At 42.7% G+C, this 13,989-nt stretch overlaps 1 protein-coding gene across 3 annotated transcripts in view; it reads left to right on the top strand.

Annotated features, from left to right (window-relative positions):
- The window catches only part of SIK2 (salt inducible kinase 2), a 53,911-nt gene continuing 39,922 nt past the window's right edge, over positions 1 to 13,989 (top strand). Inside the window, exons 1-3 of one of the 3 annotated variants that reach the window (XM_088138957.1) lie at positions 200 to 338; positions 6,754 to 6,896; positions 11,058 to 11,174. In XM_088138957.1, the coding sequence (XP_087995083.1) occupies positions 11,133 to 11,174 (42 nt within the window). In that variant the 5' untranslated portion in view covers positions 200 to 338; positions 6,754 to 6,896; positions 11,058 to 11,132. Of the gene's footprint in view, positions 339 to 6,753; positions 6,897 to 11,057; positions 11,175 to 13,989 lie in introns of all 3 variants that reach the window. The other 2 variants (XM_088138956.1, XM_088138955.1) reach the window with 2 other exon arrangements.

Genomic DNA, 13,989 nt, shown 5'->3' with positions numbered 1-13,989 from the left:
ACGCGCGAGGGGGCGGGGCGGGCGGCCGCGCGCGCCAGCGGCGGCTCCTCCGTCCTTCGCGGCGGCGGCAGCGGCGGCAGCGGCGGCGGGTGAGGCGCGGGAGCCACCCGGGCAGCATGGTGATGGCCGAGCCCCGGCGGCTTCCCCCTGCCGCCGCGCTGCTCCTGCAGCCGCCGCCGCCGCCTCAGCCGCAGCAGCAGCCGCCTCCTCCTCAGCCGCAGCCGCCCCGCGGCGCCTCGGTCCCGGTGCGCGTCGGCTTCTACGAGATCGAGGGCACGCTGGGCAAGGGCAACTTCGCCGTGGTCAAGCTGGGCCGGCACCGCATCACGCGCAGCGAGGTGGGCGTCCGGGCGCGGGGGGCGGGCCCGGGCGAGGTCGTGGGAACGGGCGCCCGGCGACACGCGTGGGGGGGGCGTTCCTCCCCGCCGCCCTCTGCCCGGGCGCCTCTCCCGGACCCGCGTCCTGAGGCGGGCGGGGAAGCGGCTCCTGCGCCCGCCTCCCTTTTCCCGGGGAGGACGTGAGGACCGGGAGCCCCATCCAGTTGGGGGGCTTCCCTCTGGGCAGGGAGCGCTTCAGCGAGGGGGGCTCTGCGCTTATTTCTGCCTCCCCCGCCCCCACCCCACGTCCAGGGTCCTAAAATTAGAGGCAGGGATTCGGGCAGGGCATCCCCAAGGCTTTGGGGGAGGCGCCCCCGCTGGGATGCTGCGACCCCCCCAGGTCAGGACTGCAGCAATGCCGCAGACTTGCTGGCCCTCCTGCCCACCTGGGTGCTGGACAGGTGTCTCCAGGTGGAGGGGCAGAAGGGGGGAGGCCGGACCCAGAGGAGTGGGAGCTCTCGGGGTCGGGGTGCGACTTTGCGGCCCTTTGCTCAAGGGGAAGCCAGCGGGTGCAGCCCCTGAAAGGGGGCCCAGCCCACAGTCTGCTTTCTAAGATGGCTTGGGCATTCCCCCTGGCGCAGAGGCGCCAGCCTTCAGATGGCAAGGAGGGGAATTCTGAGCGGTGCCACTGGCCTCGTTGGGCTCCCTGGGAAATGCTGCTTCTAAGCCTTCGGTTATTTTCAGAGACCCCTGTGAATCCAGCCAGATGGTAAGAGGGTCCTGGGAGGTTCCTCCTGGGGACCGTAGATTCAAGGCATTGGACGGTAGACACTAGCAATAGCGGGTTCAGATGTTGGCTTTTCTACCTGGCATTCTTTCCTGTGGAGGTGCACGGAGCCCTATTGCAACTCTAAGTAGACCTGAGAAAGTTTTTTTCTTTCTTTCTGTATGTTTTATTTTAATTTCTTGGTTTGATTGTTTTGAGGCGCCCAGAATTGTTGAGAGTCAGGCGGCATCCAAGCTTAGTATATTGTTGTTGTTGCTGTTAGTATTTTAAAAACGGTTGTCTTGGCCTTTGAAATGCTTCCTGATCTGAAACCCGGAATGACATTTGAATCTGTGGTTGCTGTGTTTGTAAACAGCCTTGGAAAGCCTTTTTGGCCTGAATGGTGGCCTCTGCATTTCTTACCTAAAAGGTAAATAATAAAATAAGAGGATTCTACTACTATTCATGATCCTGAGAAATTGTAACAGGTTGTCCAAGGAAAAACATGGAAGGCTTCCTAAGATGTTGTGAGGGCCACCCCAATAAAGTGCCCCTTTGGAAAAGAGTAGGTTGAACCTCAAGAGAGGGTGGTCTTCATCAGATTGGAGGGTTCCTGTTCTCTTTTCCCCACCCTCAAATAATTAGGATGTTCCTTTCCAACACAACATGGATGAATGGGAACAATACTCTTGTAGCAGCCAAATATATTTCTGAGACCATGTGAGATCATGACCCAGAGGAAGGTCTTCAGAAAGACATCCTTCAAAGATCAAAGTGCCTTCTCTTTGCTTGATTTCTGGAAAGGAAGACCCTCAACTTGAAAAGGGAACTTTCCAAGGATCTTCTTTGCCTCTCTTTCTGTTTTTGAAGTGATCTTGTTCAGGAAAAAGACTGTAGGTGTGAAAATTGCTTCCTTTGAATGTGGAAGTATACTGTCCAGGGATGGTTTTTAGTGGAACCTGCTGTGCTGAACCCTTCAAAACTGGAATATTTTATCTAGGGAATGAGCCTTATTAAAAGGAAAAAGATAGTGGAGTCCACACGAGGAGGGTGACAACCGAAAGCATCCTCCCACAGAAGATCCAGAGATATTGAGGAGCCTCAAAAGGAGGTAATCCAGGATGTTCTTCAGAAGATTACACACCAAAGCTGCTTTCTGAAATACAGAGAAACTGTGTTTCCTCCAAAAAAAGGCAGAAGTAAGGAATCTTTGGGGGAATCAGAAATGGTATCCTGAGGGTGTGGTATTTTAGAATCAAGAACCCTAAAAAAAGAGGAAGGAAGAACCGGAGAGCAATATTTGTGAGAATGATCTCATGGGTTGAGATGGGGAAAGCGTCCTGAAGACAAGTTGATGTTTCTGAAAGGGGGTTCCTTCACTGGTAGACTTAGGAATGGTGATTTTGAGATGAACCTGCTTGAAGAAGACAGGACTAAGAGGGCCATTGGCTAACAGGACCGTGGTGTAACAGCCTGTTGTGTAGAATGATGAGGAATTATTTCCTTTGTCTTCAAAGAGATTTGGAATCAGGAAGGGGGGGGAGTTGGTTTGTGACCCTTTTTGGAGAGGAGATTCAAGAGAAGTCCGTTGGAGAAATGGGACAAGGGCTTGTGGAGGGGGAGGTGCTGTAACTTTCAGAAAGGCTCATTCAGAAAAGAGGAAGCGATCCTTTTTAACAACTACTTGAACTTTAGAGGTGTGAGCAGATAACCACAGCGATGATCCCTGAGGGTAATACAGGAGCTGCTCTGCTACTGCTAATCAGAAACACGGTCCATTTTCACAGCACGGTTTCTGTTTTCTGCTCTAAAGGCAGTGCCTCTTCTTGGATGGCACAAAACGGCCTTTTCATGGCTTGGCCTTTGTCCTTGCAGCCTTTTTCCCCCCCCAGTAGCTGAGAATACAATGGGATGCATAATTTCTGTTGTTTGTTTTTGCCATCACAGCATCAAAAAACGGAGAACAGCTAGTCTAGGCCTGTCCTAATCTTGCACCCTGTCTGCTAACGCTGTTTGCTTGTTTGGAAAAGAAGATAAAGGAAGGAGAACTGATTTCTTTTCTTTCCGTGCTTCCAAAGTACAGCGCGTTGGCAGGTTTTGACAAACTTCACTTCTTTTGTGCTTAGCAAGTAGCTGTAAAGAGAATTCCCTGGAAGCATGCCCCAGGCCTAAGCTGTAGGCGCATATTAGAAATGCAACGGTTGTACATAGTATGGATTGGTTGTCTCAGCTCTGAACTGTTTGGACAAGGGTGGTAGCAGCTGTGGAAGTTCCACTTGCTAAATATCATAAAAATCAGATGTTACTCATGTTAATTGTGTGTCGGTTTTCAACAGAACATAGAACCGTTTCTCTGAATCTGGAATCAATCGAATCGTTTTGTCTGTCCTGTTTTAAGGACAGCGCTTCTGAAATGCAAGCCTTTTGTTAAATTCAGTATGAGTCTTTGGCGGGGGGGGGATTCAGAGGGCATGTGTAATTATAGTTTACTAGATGGATAGGTAGCTGGGTTAAATATTGAAAGAGCAATTAAAGCAGTTGTATTAAAGTAGATTAAGACATACAGTGGGGTTTTTAAGCGTTTTTAGTGGAGATAAATTAATGCCTCATATAATTAACTGGGAGTTAATTTGTGTTCTTAAAGTTTTATCTGTTTTGTGGACAGCCAAAGTAAGATTGAGTAGATTCTAGTCAGTTCGCTGTAATTGGTGGTATACAACTTTAATAAATAAATACTTATATTTAAAAACCAGACAGCATCACTACATTCATTAGAACTGTAGAGATCTTTTCTCCATCTATCCATCCATCCATCCATCCATCCATCCATCCATCCATCCATCCATCTGTCTGTCCGTTCATTCATTCATTCATTCATTCATTCATTCATTCATTCATTCATTCATTCATTCATGAAAACAGAAATTATGTCAAGAAACCAGATCTGCATTGGATCGGATCTGGATTTGGAGGGGAGATTCGTTTTTCGTGGCCAGAAAGAAGAGAACAGTTTTCTGGTATTGATATGCAGTTTAATCAGGGCTGCTCTTCCCTTCCAGAAGCTCTTGCATTTGAGTAGCAATTTGTGGCTGTTGTTCCTTTAGCCAAGGCATAAAGCTAATGAATAAATTGGTTTACAGCCTGTTGCTCTATAGCAGGTCCCCAAAGCTGAATCAATCAGAGCTGAATATTCAGAATAGTGGATGGGGCAAAGGGAGTTTTCCAGCGGCGTCTCTCGTCATAAGGAGAGACCATGCTGGTTCTCTCTCTCTTGTCATGATGTTCCTCCTGGAAGTCAGGCGATTCAACTTTCCAGGGGCCATTGGTTCTTCAGACTCATAAGTGGCCTCTTTTCTTCTTTCTACTGGTATGCTTCATTTCAGATGTTGAAATCCCACTCAAGTGGAGTGAGCATCTTGTCGCACGACTCTTTTAACTGCTCTGCCCGGAACAGAGCTTGCGTTTGTTCAAAGTTATGCATTGCTTCGTTTAGCATTGCCTTATATACAAGAAGAACGTCTCTACGTCATATTAGTCCAGGGTGAGGTGAACACAAATGAATTTTCATAATGCTCTGGCCCACGCTTACTCCGTGCAGCCAGGAAGCAGTATTCAGAAGCTTCTGTTTTTGTGCAGGGCCGTCTTGATCTGCAAGGTCTGGAATGCTGCTTAACATTAACTATATTTGGGTTTAAAAATCCAATTTTAATACTGAAGATTTGAAATTGGTTCATGTTATGCCATGTTTTAAACAAGCAAACTTTAAACTATAGCTGCCTTGTTTAAATTAACCTGTTTCAGGCCTAGGTACTGTAGCCATGACATTTTCCAAAATTCTTTTTCCTAGGAGGGCAGAACTTTGAACCCAAGGCTGCTTTTGGCTTGGCTCTATTGCATTAAACTGTAATGTGCAGGAATGATACCATAAACTTGGATCTACCCGTTCAGATGAAGGCATAAGTTCACTTCTGTTTAGCCTCATGGGCTCACTCCCTTTTCTCACCTCAATCCTTGATTTTGTCTTGCACATTTCCCCAGGGCTTGAATTCAGGGGTATGAGGGTCTGTGGCAAAGAGAGAATCAGTAACCCCAATTTTTAGAGAGAGTATTTTCACTCCCCAAAGCAAATCTTTTGCTGAGAGCTATGGGGAGTAAGACATTCTCACTAAGGCTTCAGTGTCTGTGTTGCAAAAGTAGATGGTGTCTTAGGGAGATAGCAACCCAAGTTTTGTGAGGCAGATTTCTGAAACTGGTGCTCTTTCCACGGCTCTACTTACCTATGTGTTAAATCAGAAGCCTTGTGACATACATCCTGGTGTTGCAGACTTGACCTCCTGCTGTCAAGGCTTCAGAATGGAAAGTTGGCTGGCTGGCTGGCTTGCTGGCTTTCCACTTCATCTTGGTCTTCACACGCAATTGCCTCGTAGCCCTAGGGCTCCTTTTCGTCAGGCCTTAGCTGACCAAAGGCCCTGACCAAATAGGTACTGGCCTGGGGTGCCAACACTGCCCCTTTTTCTGAAAACAAAGGCTAGTCTAACAGTACGAATCTTCACGTTGGTGGGAGGTGGCACCATCAGTCAGTGTGGCTTAGGGGCACCATAGACCCTTGACCAGCACACTTTCAGTCCAGTTATTGGTGCTATTTTATTATGAAACCTAAATCCATTTCCTTCTAGACTCAAATCTTACACATATAGTATTCCTCTGAAAGCTCTACTTCTGAATAGATATCAGTAGGATTCATTTTAACAACCATAATCCTGATAAGAAGAATCCATTTTACTTGCTGCATACAATGACATGCACAGCTCTTTAGAAGATGCTCTGTTGTGAGAGACAGGGCGACTGAGTTTCTGGCAAGCCATGACAAGACTTATTTAGCCTTGGTTTAATGTAATGTGTGAGCTCATCCATGGTTAGTAAACCATGGTTTATGGCTTAGCATGATGTGTGAAGCCCTTCTGGCTTATTCTGTAAGCCATGGCTTAGTCCAGATCAGTGAGTCAATTCCAGATCAGTTTATTCTTAAATTCACTCTACCGAAATCAATACCCAAGTGCCCACTAAACCCATTGAAATAAACAGGTTTTTAGTGATGTTTAACTGGAGTCCTATTGTTCCTAATCAAAACCCACCCACACAGTCTCTAAACTAGCAATATCTTTGATTTGTCTATTCAGAAACAAGGCTTAAACAGTAGAAATAATCAAATGGGCAAAGTTCAGGGTAGGTTGTGATTAGGAGGGTAAAAGAATCCTTGCAGTGGAATTTGATGCTACAGTGATGAATTTGGTTTAAATTATGAAGGCCCACTAATTTTTCAGGGGTCAAGGCTTGCTACTGCATTGTAGGTATAAAGAGAGAGTTAAGATTCATAGCTTTTGCTGTTTTATTCAAGCTGAAAATGTCTGATCATTACTGGTGTCCAGCAGGATATTTGAACAGAAAGAACAGAACAGAAAGCTAAACTGAACAGGAGCACTGCATGAGCTCGATAGGCTGCTTTTAAAGAAGTGCAGAAATATCCCTTGGTGGCCAGGTCTTCTGCAACGAATTGAGCAGTGAAGGCCTAGTCTACAGTGAATACCTGGAGAAAACCTCAAAGGAAATTGGGTTGTAATCAGAACGCTTTGACAATAATTTAGCATAGGGTTCCTTTTCTGATTTCAGAAGCTGAAGAAGTACATGGAAGCCAGTGAAACAGACGACTTTGGCTTTGGCGTAGAACATCTGACTTACTGAGAAGTGAACTTCTTGGAACTGCATAGCTTGCAAGCCTTCAGAAGAAATTTCTTTCGTCATTGTTTGGAAAGGTTATGTTGCGAGCAGATATATATAGTGCTAGGAGAGGATGAAAGAGTGGCAGTGAGCTAAATTAGCATTGAAATCTGAGCAAGGTTTACAGCAAAATTTGCTAATCTCTCCGCTTTCAAAATATAGTCTCTCTCTCTCTCGTAGGTTCTGAGGTTTTTACTTTTGGCTCTAGTCAGAAAAATGCCAGAAATATTAATATATTTTATTTAAACAGTATTTTAAGTCGAGAGGCAGGAATGTGATTGTAGCACTTTTAGACTATTTATTCATGCAGCATCTACTGCCTCTATCCAATCAGTCTCTAGGCTACATACAGATTAGGGCTCTGATTCTTGGTTCAAATCTACACTTTTCTCATTTTGAATACTTGCTTAGCTGATTTCCATTTTTTTTCCTATTATGAATTTAAAAAGTAATTTGTTCATCCAGTTTGTACTAGTAGTCCTCGATTTACAGCCACTCATTCAGCGACCACTCAAAATTATGACGGCGCTGAACAAGGGGGACTTGCGACTGATCCGCAAAGTTGCAGCTGTCACGGCATCTCTGCAGTCACGTGATCACCATTTGTGACCTTCCCTGCCAGCTTCCCACAAGCAAAGTCAACGGGGAAGCCAGCTGGGAAAGTCGCAAGTCGCTCCTGTAAGTTGCTCCTGCCACTCTTTCTCCTGAGGAGCCCTATTACAGAGTACGAGATCCCAGGGATCTCATACTCTGTAGCACCTGCCCACCTGTGCTCCCCAGCGCCTACCCACTGCCCTTGCTGGCCCACCTGCACTCCCCAGCATCCACCCACAGCACCCCCCTCTCCTCCTGCCCTCCTTAACTGGGACTCCTGCCGCTTCCCACAACCCACGTGGTCCTCGGTTTACAATGGCAAGAATGACTGCTGGGATTGCCGTCACTAAACGATGTGGTCCCATGACGCTGCACTTTATGACCTCATCACTTAACAACAGCAATACTAGTCCCAATTGCCATCGTAATCCGAGGACTACCTGTATGGCTATCTTGGTACCCACATGAAGGTGTTTCTTCACTTTGTCATTCTTCCTGACTGTGATCTAATGCTTTGGTCACTCTGTGGTTCCATTATTTTGTATTTGTTCAGGCTAGATGAACTCTGCAAAATATCTGAATTGCTTGGAAATACCAATGTGGTTTGAGGTAGGCTCTTACTACCAATCTTGAAAGGCATAAATAAATACATAACTCCTTTCCACTTTTCAAACTATTTGGGCTGCAGGATGCCAGGCGTTGATATAGAATTGAAGGTTTTGTTCCATTTCTTTTTTTCAAATAAAACGAGCAAAAGGCTGGGTTTGCCATCTCAGTTCACACATGGCTCGTAGCTGAGACGATGCTGCTGCTTATAATCCTGACAATATGTATTTTGGAGGATTAGCTGTAATGTTTATGAATGACAATTAGTGATGTAAAATTGCTACCCAGAAACAACAGGATATTTTTTCTAGTGTATCCTGGAGTGCCCAACATCCTGTAATCAGGGCTGAATAGCATTTTTCTCTCCTTAAGGTATCATATCCTGGCTCAAAGATGAAGAGAGGTCCATATTCTGCTTTATTTGGGAATGCACTTTGATAGCACGGAGACAAAAGTCTTGCTGCCAAAATACAGGCCGTGTCCATCTGTTTTGATTCTCTATAAAAACGTCTTTGTGGATTTGTTTTGTTTGAATGGGGCAAGCTGTTTCGTGCGCCTTCTTTTCCTTGATGCACGCAAGGTGCCTGGGATGAATAAGAGTTTCTTCTCTATTTCTAATAAAAGCCGACATTCTCGTGATTCATCTTTCTGTCTTCTTTAGAAGCAGTGCTAATCTTAATTATATGTTGTGACATTTTCATAAGCTAGTTATCTGTTGGGTAAACAAGAGAAGTGTGGGCTTTGTTCTTCTCCCAAAGAGTACTGACTTTCAGTTTTCTTGCATATGTTCTTGATCTTGCATAAGGAAAATACAGGCCTCTGAACAGCTCTTTGCAGCGTTTAGAGACTTAAGCGCTTAATAACTAGGCTCAGATGTGGTTGGAGGTAGAAGGACTTTTCTGATATGGCAAAGAGATGCCATTTCCCGTTGCATCAGACCCTCCACTTTGTTTCCACAGGTGGTTGCTGTGGAATTTTGCAGTATTGTTGCTGATGACAGCTAATTGGAAAATAATCTCTCCCAGCTAGATCTGTTCTTAGGGAAAACTTGATTGGGAATATTTTGTGAAGGAATCTAAAATATCTTACGGTCCCTTTCTAGCACAGGTTCTGCACACAGTCCAGGTTGGCCTAAAATAAATAGAATGAGGAGCCTATCTGCGTAAACATTTTGTTTGTTTACTGAAGTTTTAAAAGAAAATTTAAGAAATATTTTTTGCTCTCCCAGCGGGCCAACGGGATGCTATTGGAAGCTCACCAGCAGAGAGGATGGGAATAATTTTCTCATCTGTCTTGAGACATATGCTGCGTCCGATTCTGGAGATGTTGTAAGATTGTCCTAGCTCATCGCTTTTATACTGTCCAAGCAGGCAGCATCTTCTTGAAGCAGATTCCATAGATTAAATATGTGCTCTATGAAGAAAGATTTCCCTTTACTTGTCTAGAAAAGTTCACTATTCCTGTTACTTGAACGATTGCAGATTTTAATACCGTAGAGAAAAATGCCTTCTAGAGTCTATATATCCAATAATAGGGTACCATAACAGTTTGGAAAGATGCCCTCTGGATGAAAAACAACTTAATAAAAACTCAGAAGATTGATAAGGCAAAACCAAATAAACTACATTGTGTCTTTGTGTAATTGTGAACCAAGCCTGTCTGCCAGTGCGTGTATGAGAGAGAGAAAACAATTGATGTGTTTTTTAGAGGTCACTCTGCTCTTGCCTGGTTCTTCACTGACGATGCACTGTGATTTTCAGTTGATCATTTGTATGTTTTAATTTTTAATTTTAAAACTAACACAGATTTGTAAATAAGTTGAGCTGTGTTCGTTGTGTTTCAGTGGCTTAGCTTTCCCTAAGGAGAGTTTACGCTGTACTCAGATCTCAGTTGAACAATTATATATGGGTTTTTTTTTAATGTCTGAAATATTAATCATAGTTAAAATGGAAAACATGCCATAATTTAGCTCCATTGATTTTGTTTTTCAATTGCACATGTTGTGAAGTTCTTCAACTGTATTTTTATGTTAAAGAATTTATTTTTCCTCTTGGGGATTAGTAGGTGGGGGGATTCTTACTGCGAGCATAGAGAATATAAGTTACACATATGACTAATGTACAATATATTAGTCATGTACTTTTAATAGGAACAACCTTTGAAGCACTTTTGGTGTGAAGCAATGTCTAGTTTATTTGTTTGTTCATTTTCTCTCTCCTTTCTCAGCAACAGACGCTTACTTGCTTATCCTTCATTTCTGTGATAAATTTCAGAATTTTTGCTCCCCTCTGTGTTCTGGGGTGCCATGATAAGGTTGAAGACTTAAGTCTCACTTTAAAGCATTCTGTCCATTTTAGCATCCACAAAATAAACATTCATGCTCCTGTATAGAAATAAAGGTAAACGAATCTTCGCTAAGCAAGAGGATAACTGTAAAAGTAAAATGAGATGAGTTAGGGGAATCCAATGTCATGTAAATGGAAGTCTGCTTGTATAGCTCCTCATTTTTCCCATATACTCTTAAAATCTGCTCAGGAGAGTTGGAGAATCCTTTGGAACAGGTTGCAAGAGAGCAGTCTTTCTCAACCATGGCTGGCTGGGGAATTCTGGGAGTCGAAGTCCACCCATCTTCAAGTTGCCAAGGTTGAGAAACACTGCTATAGAGAAATCCATTTAAATGCATTGGCGAGTAAGTGTTAATCTCATTCTTTCAGGAACGCAGCCCAGAGTCACTGTTGAGGTGGGTGACTATAGAAGTCAAACAAACAAACTTCTATCAACCAAAGCATAGCACTGGGTTCTGTATAATATTTGCTGTTCCACCCCCTCCCACCCCCCAAACTCCTTGATTTTTCTCAATGCAATGTTTCAGTCCTAGAGCACAGTCAACATACCCCCTAAGCCAAAACTAGGTGGTGACAGCTCCTTTGCACCTTGGTGAACTGGTTTGTCAAGGCAGGGTTGACATCAACAATTGCTCTTGTGTGTGTTTCTAGGTGGCAATAAAAATCATCGACAAATCTCAGCTAGATTCTGTGAACCTGGAAAAAATTTACCGGGAGGTACAGATAATGAAAATGCTGGACCATCCACATATTATCAAGCTTTATCAGGTATGTAACCATCTTGCATGTAAAATCCAAATGTTAAAAAGTGATGGGAACTAAACCTTTTTACCAGTCAAGTCCTGAATTTAGCTTCTTTCTGGTTTCTGTTGGTTGAATTATTGGGTAGCAATTAATTAATCCCCGTCTACAAATCTGAAAATAATTTTATACTTCAGGTACTTCAGGGTTAGTTTTTCACTTCATCCTTTTTGAATGTTAACAACTGTATGGCTTTGAATAATTTATTAATTCACAAGCCTGAACTTCCATTGACTTCAACAGCCACAGGCGACGGGAGCTGGGCTTATACAATTGGTTGTCATTGACAGGAACAGACTTTTAATTGTTTTAGGTTAGACTGCAGGGATTCTCTTCCACTTGGAAAATCAGTAACAGCAGCAGTAGTCCTGCAGAATGCCAGAATCGTGGCTTATGATCATTAGCAAGTCAAGTGTACTAATGCATGTTACACAGTTGTGCCTGTTTGGTTCCTTCCTATCTGCAAGAACAGCTGTGCTAACCAAGAACTTGCAGGGTAAACCATCTTATATCTGAATGGGGACTCTTGGCTTGTTGATCTTCAAGGAACACTGGTTTGAAATGTTTTTTTTAAATTCAGGCTTGTAAGAGAAGCAACAAGGCAAGGCTTGAGCATAATGCTGAACTTTTCTATCGTACTAAGTTCCTGGTTAGTTTATCTGCTTCTGCTTGAAGGAAGAGGGAAGTGGGAGCAGGGAGGCAGCATTCACCAGCACATTTTCTTATGAACAAGCCACATTGGGGAAGAATCCTGGCTTAGGGTCTTGTATGAGTGTAGCGAGTCACTTGAGGATATTGGCCCTCTCTAAACATAAGGTCAGATGGATCAGTGGGACTTCATCTTTCACGGGATCCTGTTTATGTAATCTGCAGTTTGACCTGAATAGCTTTGCAACTGCATGTTCAGTAGAGTGATTTGCTACTCAACAGTTTCCTAATGTGGAACAGTGAACGATGGTATTTCAAAATCTGTAATTTGCCTACTTCAGTTTTCATCATTATAGTACTTGACTTTTGCTCTTGATCTAAAGGGTAGGAAACTAGAGTTTTCTCAGTTTTTTCAGCATTGACTATGTTGTATCTGTGCATTAAATATTTGGACTGTTTATGCTTAATTCTAAACCACAAGAACTCTACACTACAAATATGGATTAGTATGGAACCTGTTTACTGCTTCTCCCAATTTATCTGTGAGTTGTTACTGATCAGAGATCTGTTAGTAGACTTATCTAATCCATTCAGACAAGTACAGCTCCGTAACTATGAGGGTTAAATAAGTTTGAAAGTTTAAATAGGTCATGTCATATTTATCTTTAATACTTTGTTCCTCATTATATAGCCATGCTGTCACACAAACAAGAGTTTCATCTTAGCATCAATCACGTAAATGTCCTAGAAATCTCCTTGAGGACTTGTTTAGAGCACCATACCTTCATTAGCATTGATTATCTTTTATTTTATGTGGGTCGTATGCATAAAACAATTCAAAGTATTAAGTAATCAGGAATTTATATAGCATTTCTATGGAAAGCTGCCTTATGCCCCTTTAACAGTTAAACACTACTTGTTTTGACATTCATATTGATCCGTGTGATAAAAGAGGGTGGTTTGATTATTTTGAATGCAACTCTTTTGCATGAGATAACCAGATGTTTGAAATGATGACAGCCAGCTGTAGAACCAAAGTAGGAAGTAGTTGAAACTTCATGGGGTGAACCAAAATTCAAATATATCTGCTGTATCCATGGACAAGGATGCAATAATTCAAGAGCGAGCTTCAGACATGAAATAATGAAATAAACAGAATTTTTCAGAAGCACCGCTATAGGACATCAGATGCCAGCAGATTGAGATCATTGTAAATTTATATAAAAGCCTTGCTTAGAACTATCTTTATTAGTTTACCCAATGTCATTAACAAATTACTCCTATTAAATATTGAATCTCAAGAAAAAAGAAACCTTCATTTAAAGAAGATACATTTAATTTAATGAGGTCTGTCTTGTGAGTTGTGTGATTCACTTTTATTAAATCATGTCTTAATATTGACAGTATGCTATAAATCAGGAAGTTAATTCTGATATTATAAAATGAACAGCTGACTTACTTGAACTGGAATTTAGAAATGAGAGAATGACCCACAGCATAAAAATAATACAATACTATTTCATGCTCTGAGATCTTCTGGAAAAAGCAGCTAGCCATCACAAGTATTCTTTTTGTCATCTTTAAAAATTCTTTACTTTTGTTACAGGGCAACTGATCCCTCCTTTTTGTAAATGTCGTTCCCATGGGAAGACTGTCAGCATACAATTGGGAGACAATTATACATTCAGATAGCTGACTATGCATCCTTTTCTATGTAGGTTTATGTAACAATAAACCCATCTTTAAAAAGTTAAAAGGGAGAGTAGTGTTTATGAAAGACAAGAACAATGTGGCTTTTAATTTGCTTTTGTAGATATTGTATTGGTGGGCAACACAGGAATGATACACTATGTTTAATGTACTTTTCCCATTATAGGTATGGATTCATTAAATTAAAGGGTCTACTTTTTTTTATTTTTTGGCTTTGCTAGCCAGACTAAAAATGATGACCACCAAGTTTCTCTGCTCACAAGGAAGATTTCACCAAGTTCCTTGGGACCCTTAGAAACATGAGGATTGCTGCAGAAATACTGTATGCTTGACCTGCAGTTAACCAAATCCTCCTCCTTCCAATGGTTTCACCCATAAATACGTTCAGCAAGAGCCTCTCAGCTTCGGAATTGGATGGTGTTTA

This window comes from Python bivittatus, unplaced genomic scaffold (genome assembly GCF_059951505.1).
Source record: "Python bivittatus isolate LINGU-HERP-01145 unplaced genomic scaffold, Pbiv_v1 ctg000320_np1212, whole genome shotgun sequence".
NCBI lineage: Eukaryota > Metazoa > Chordata > Lepidosauria > Squamata > Pythonidae > Python > Python bivittatus.
The sequence above is the reverse complement of the archived record's forward strand: the minus strand, read 5'-3'. Positions and strand labels throughout refer to the sequence as shown.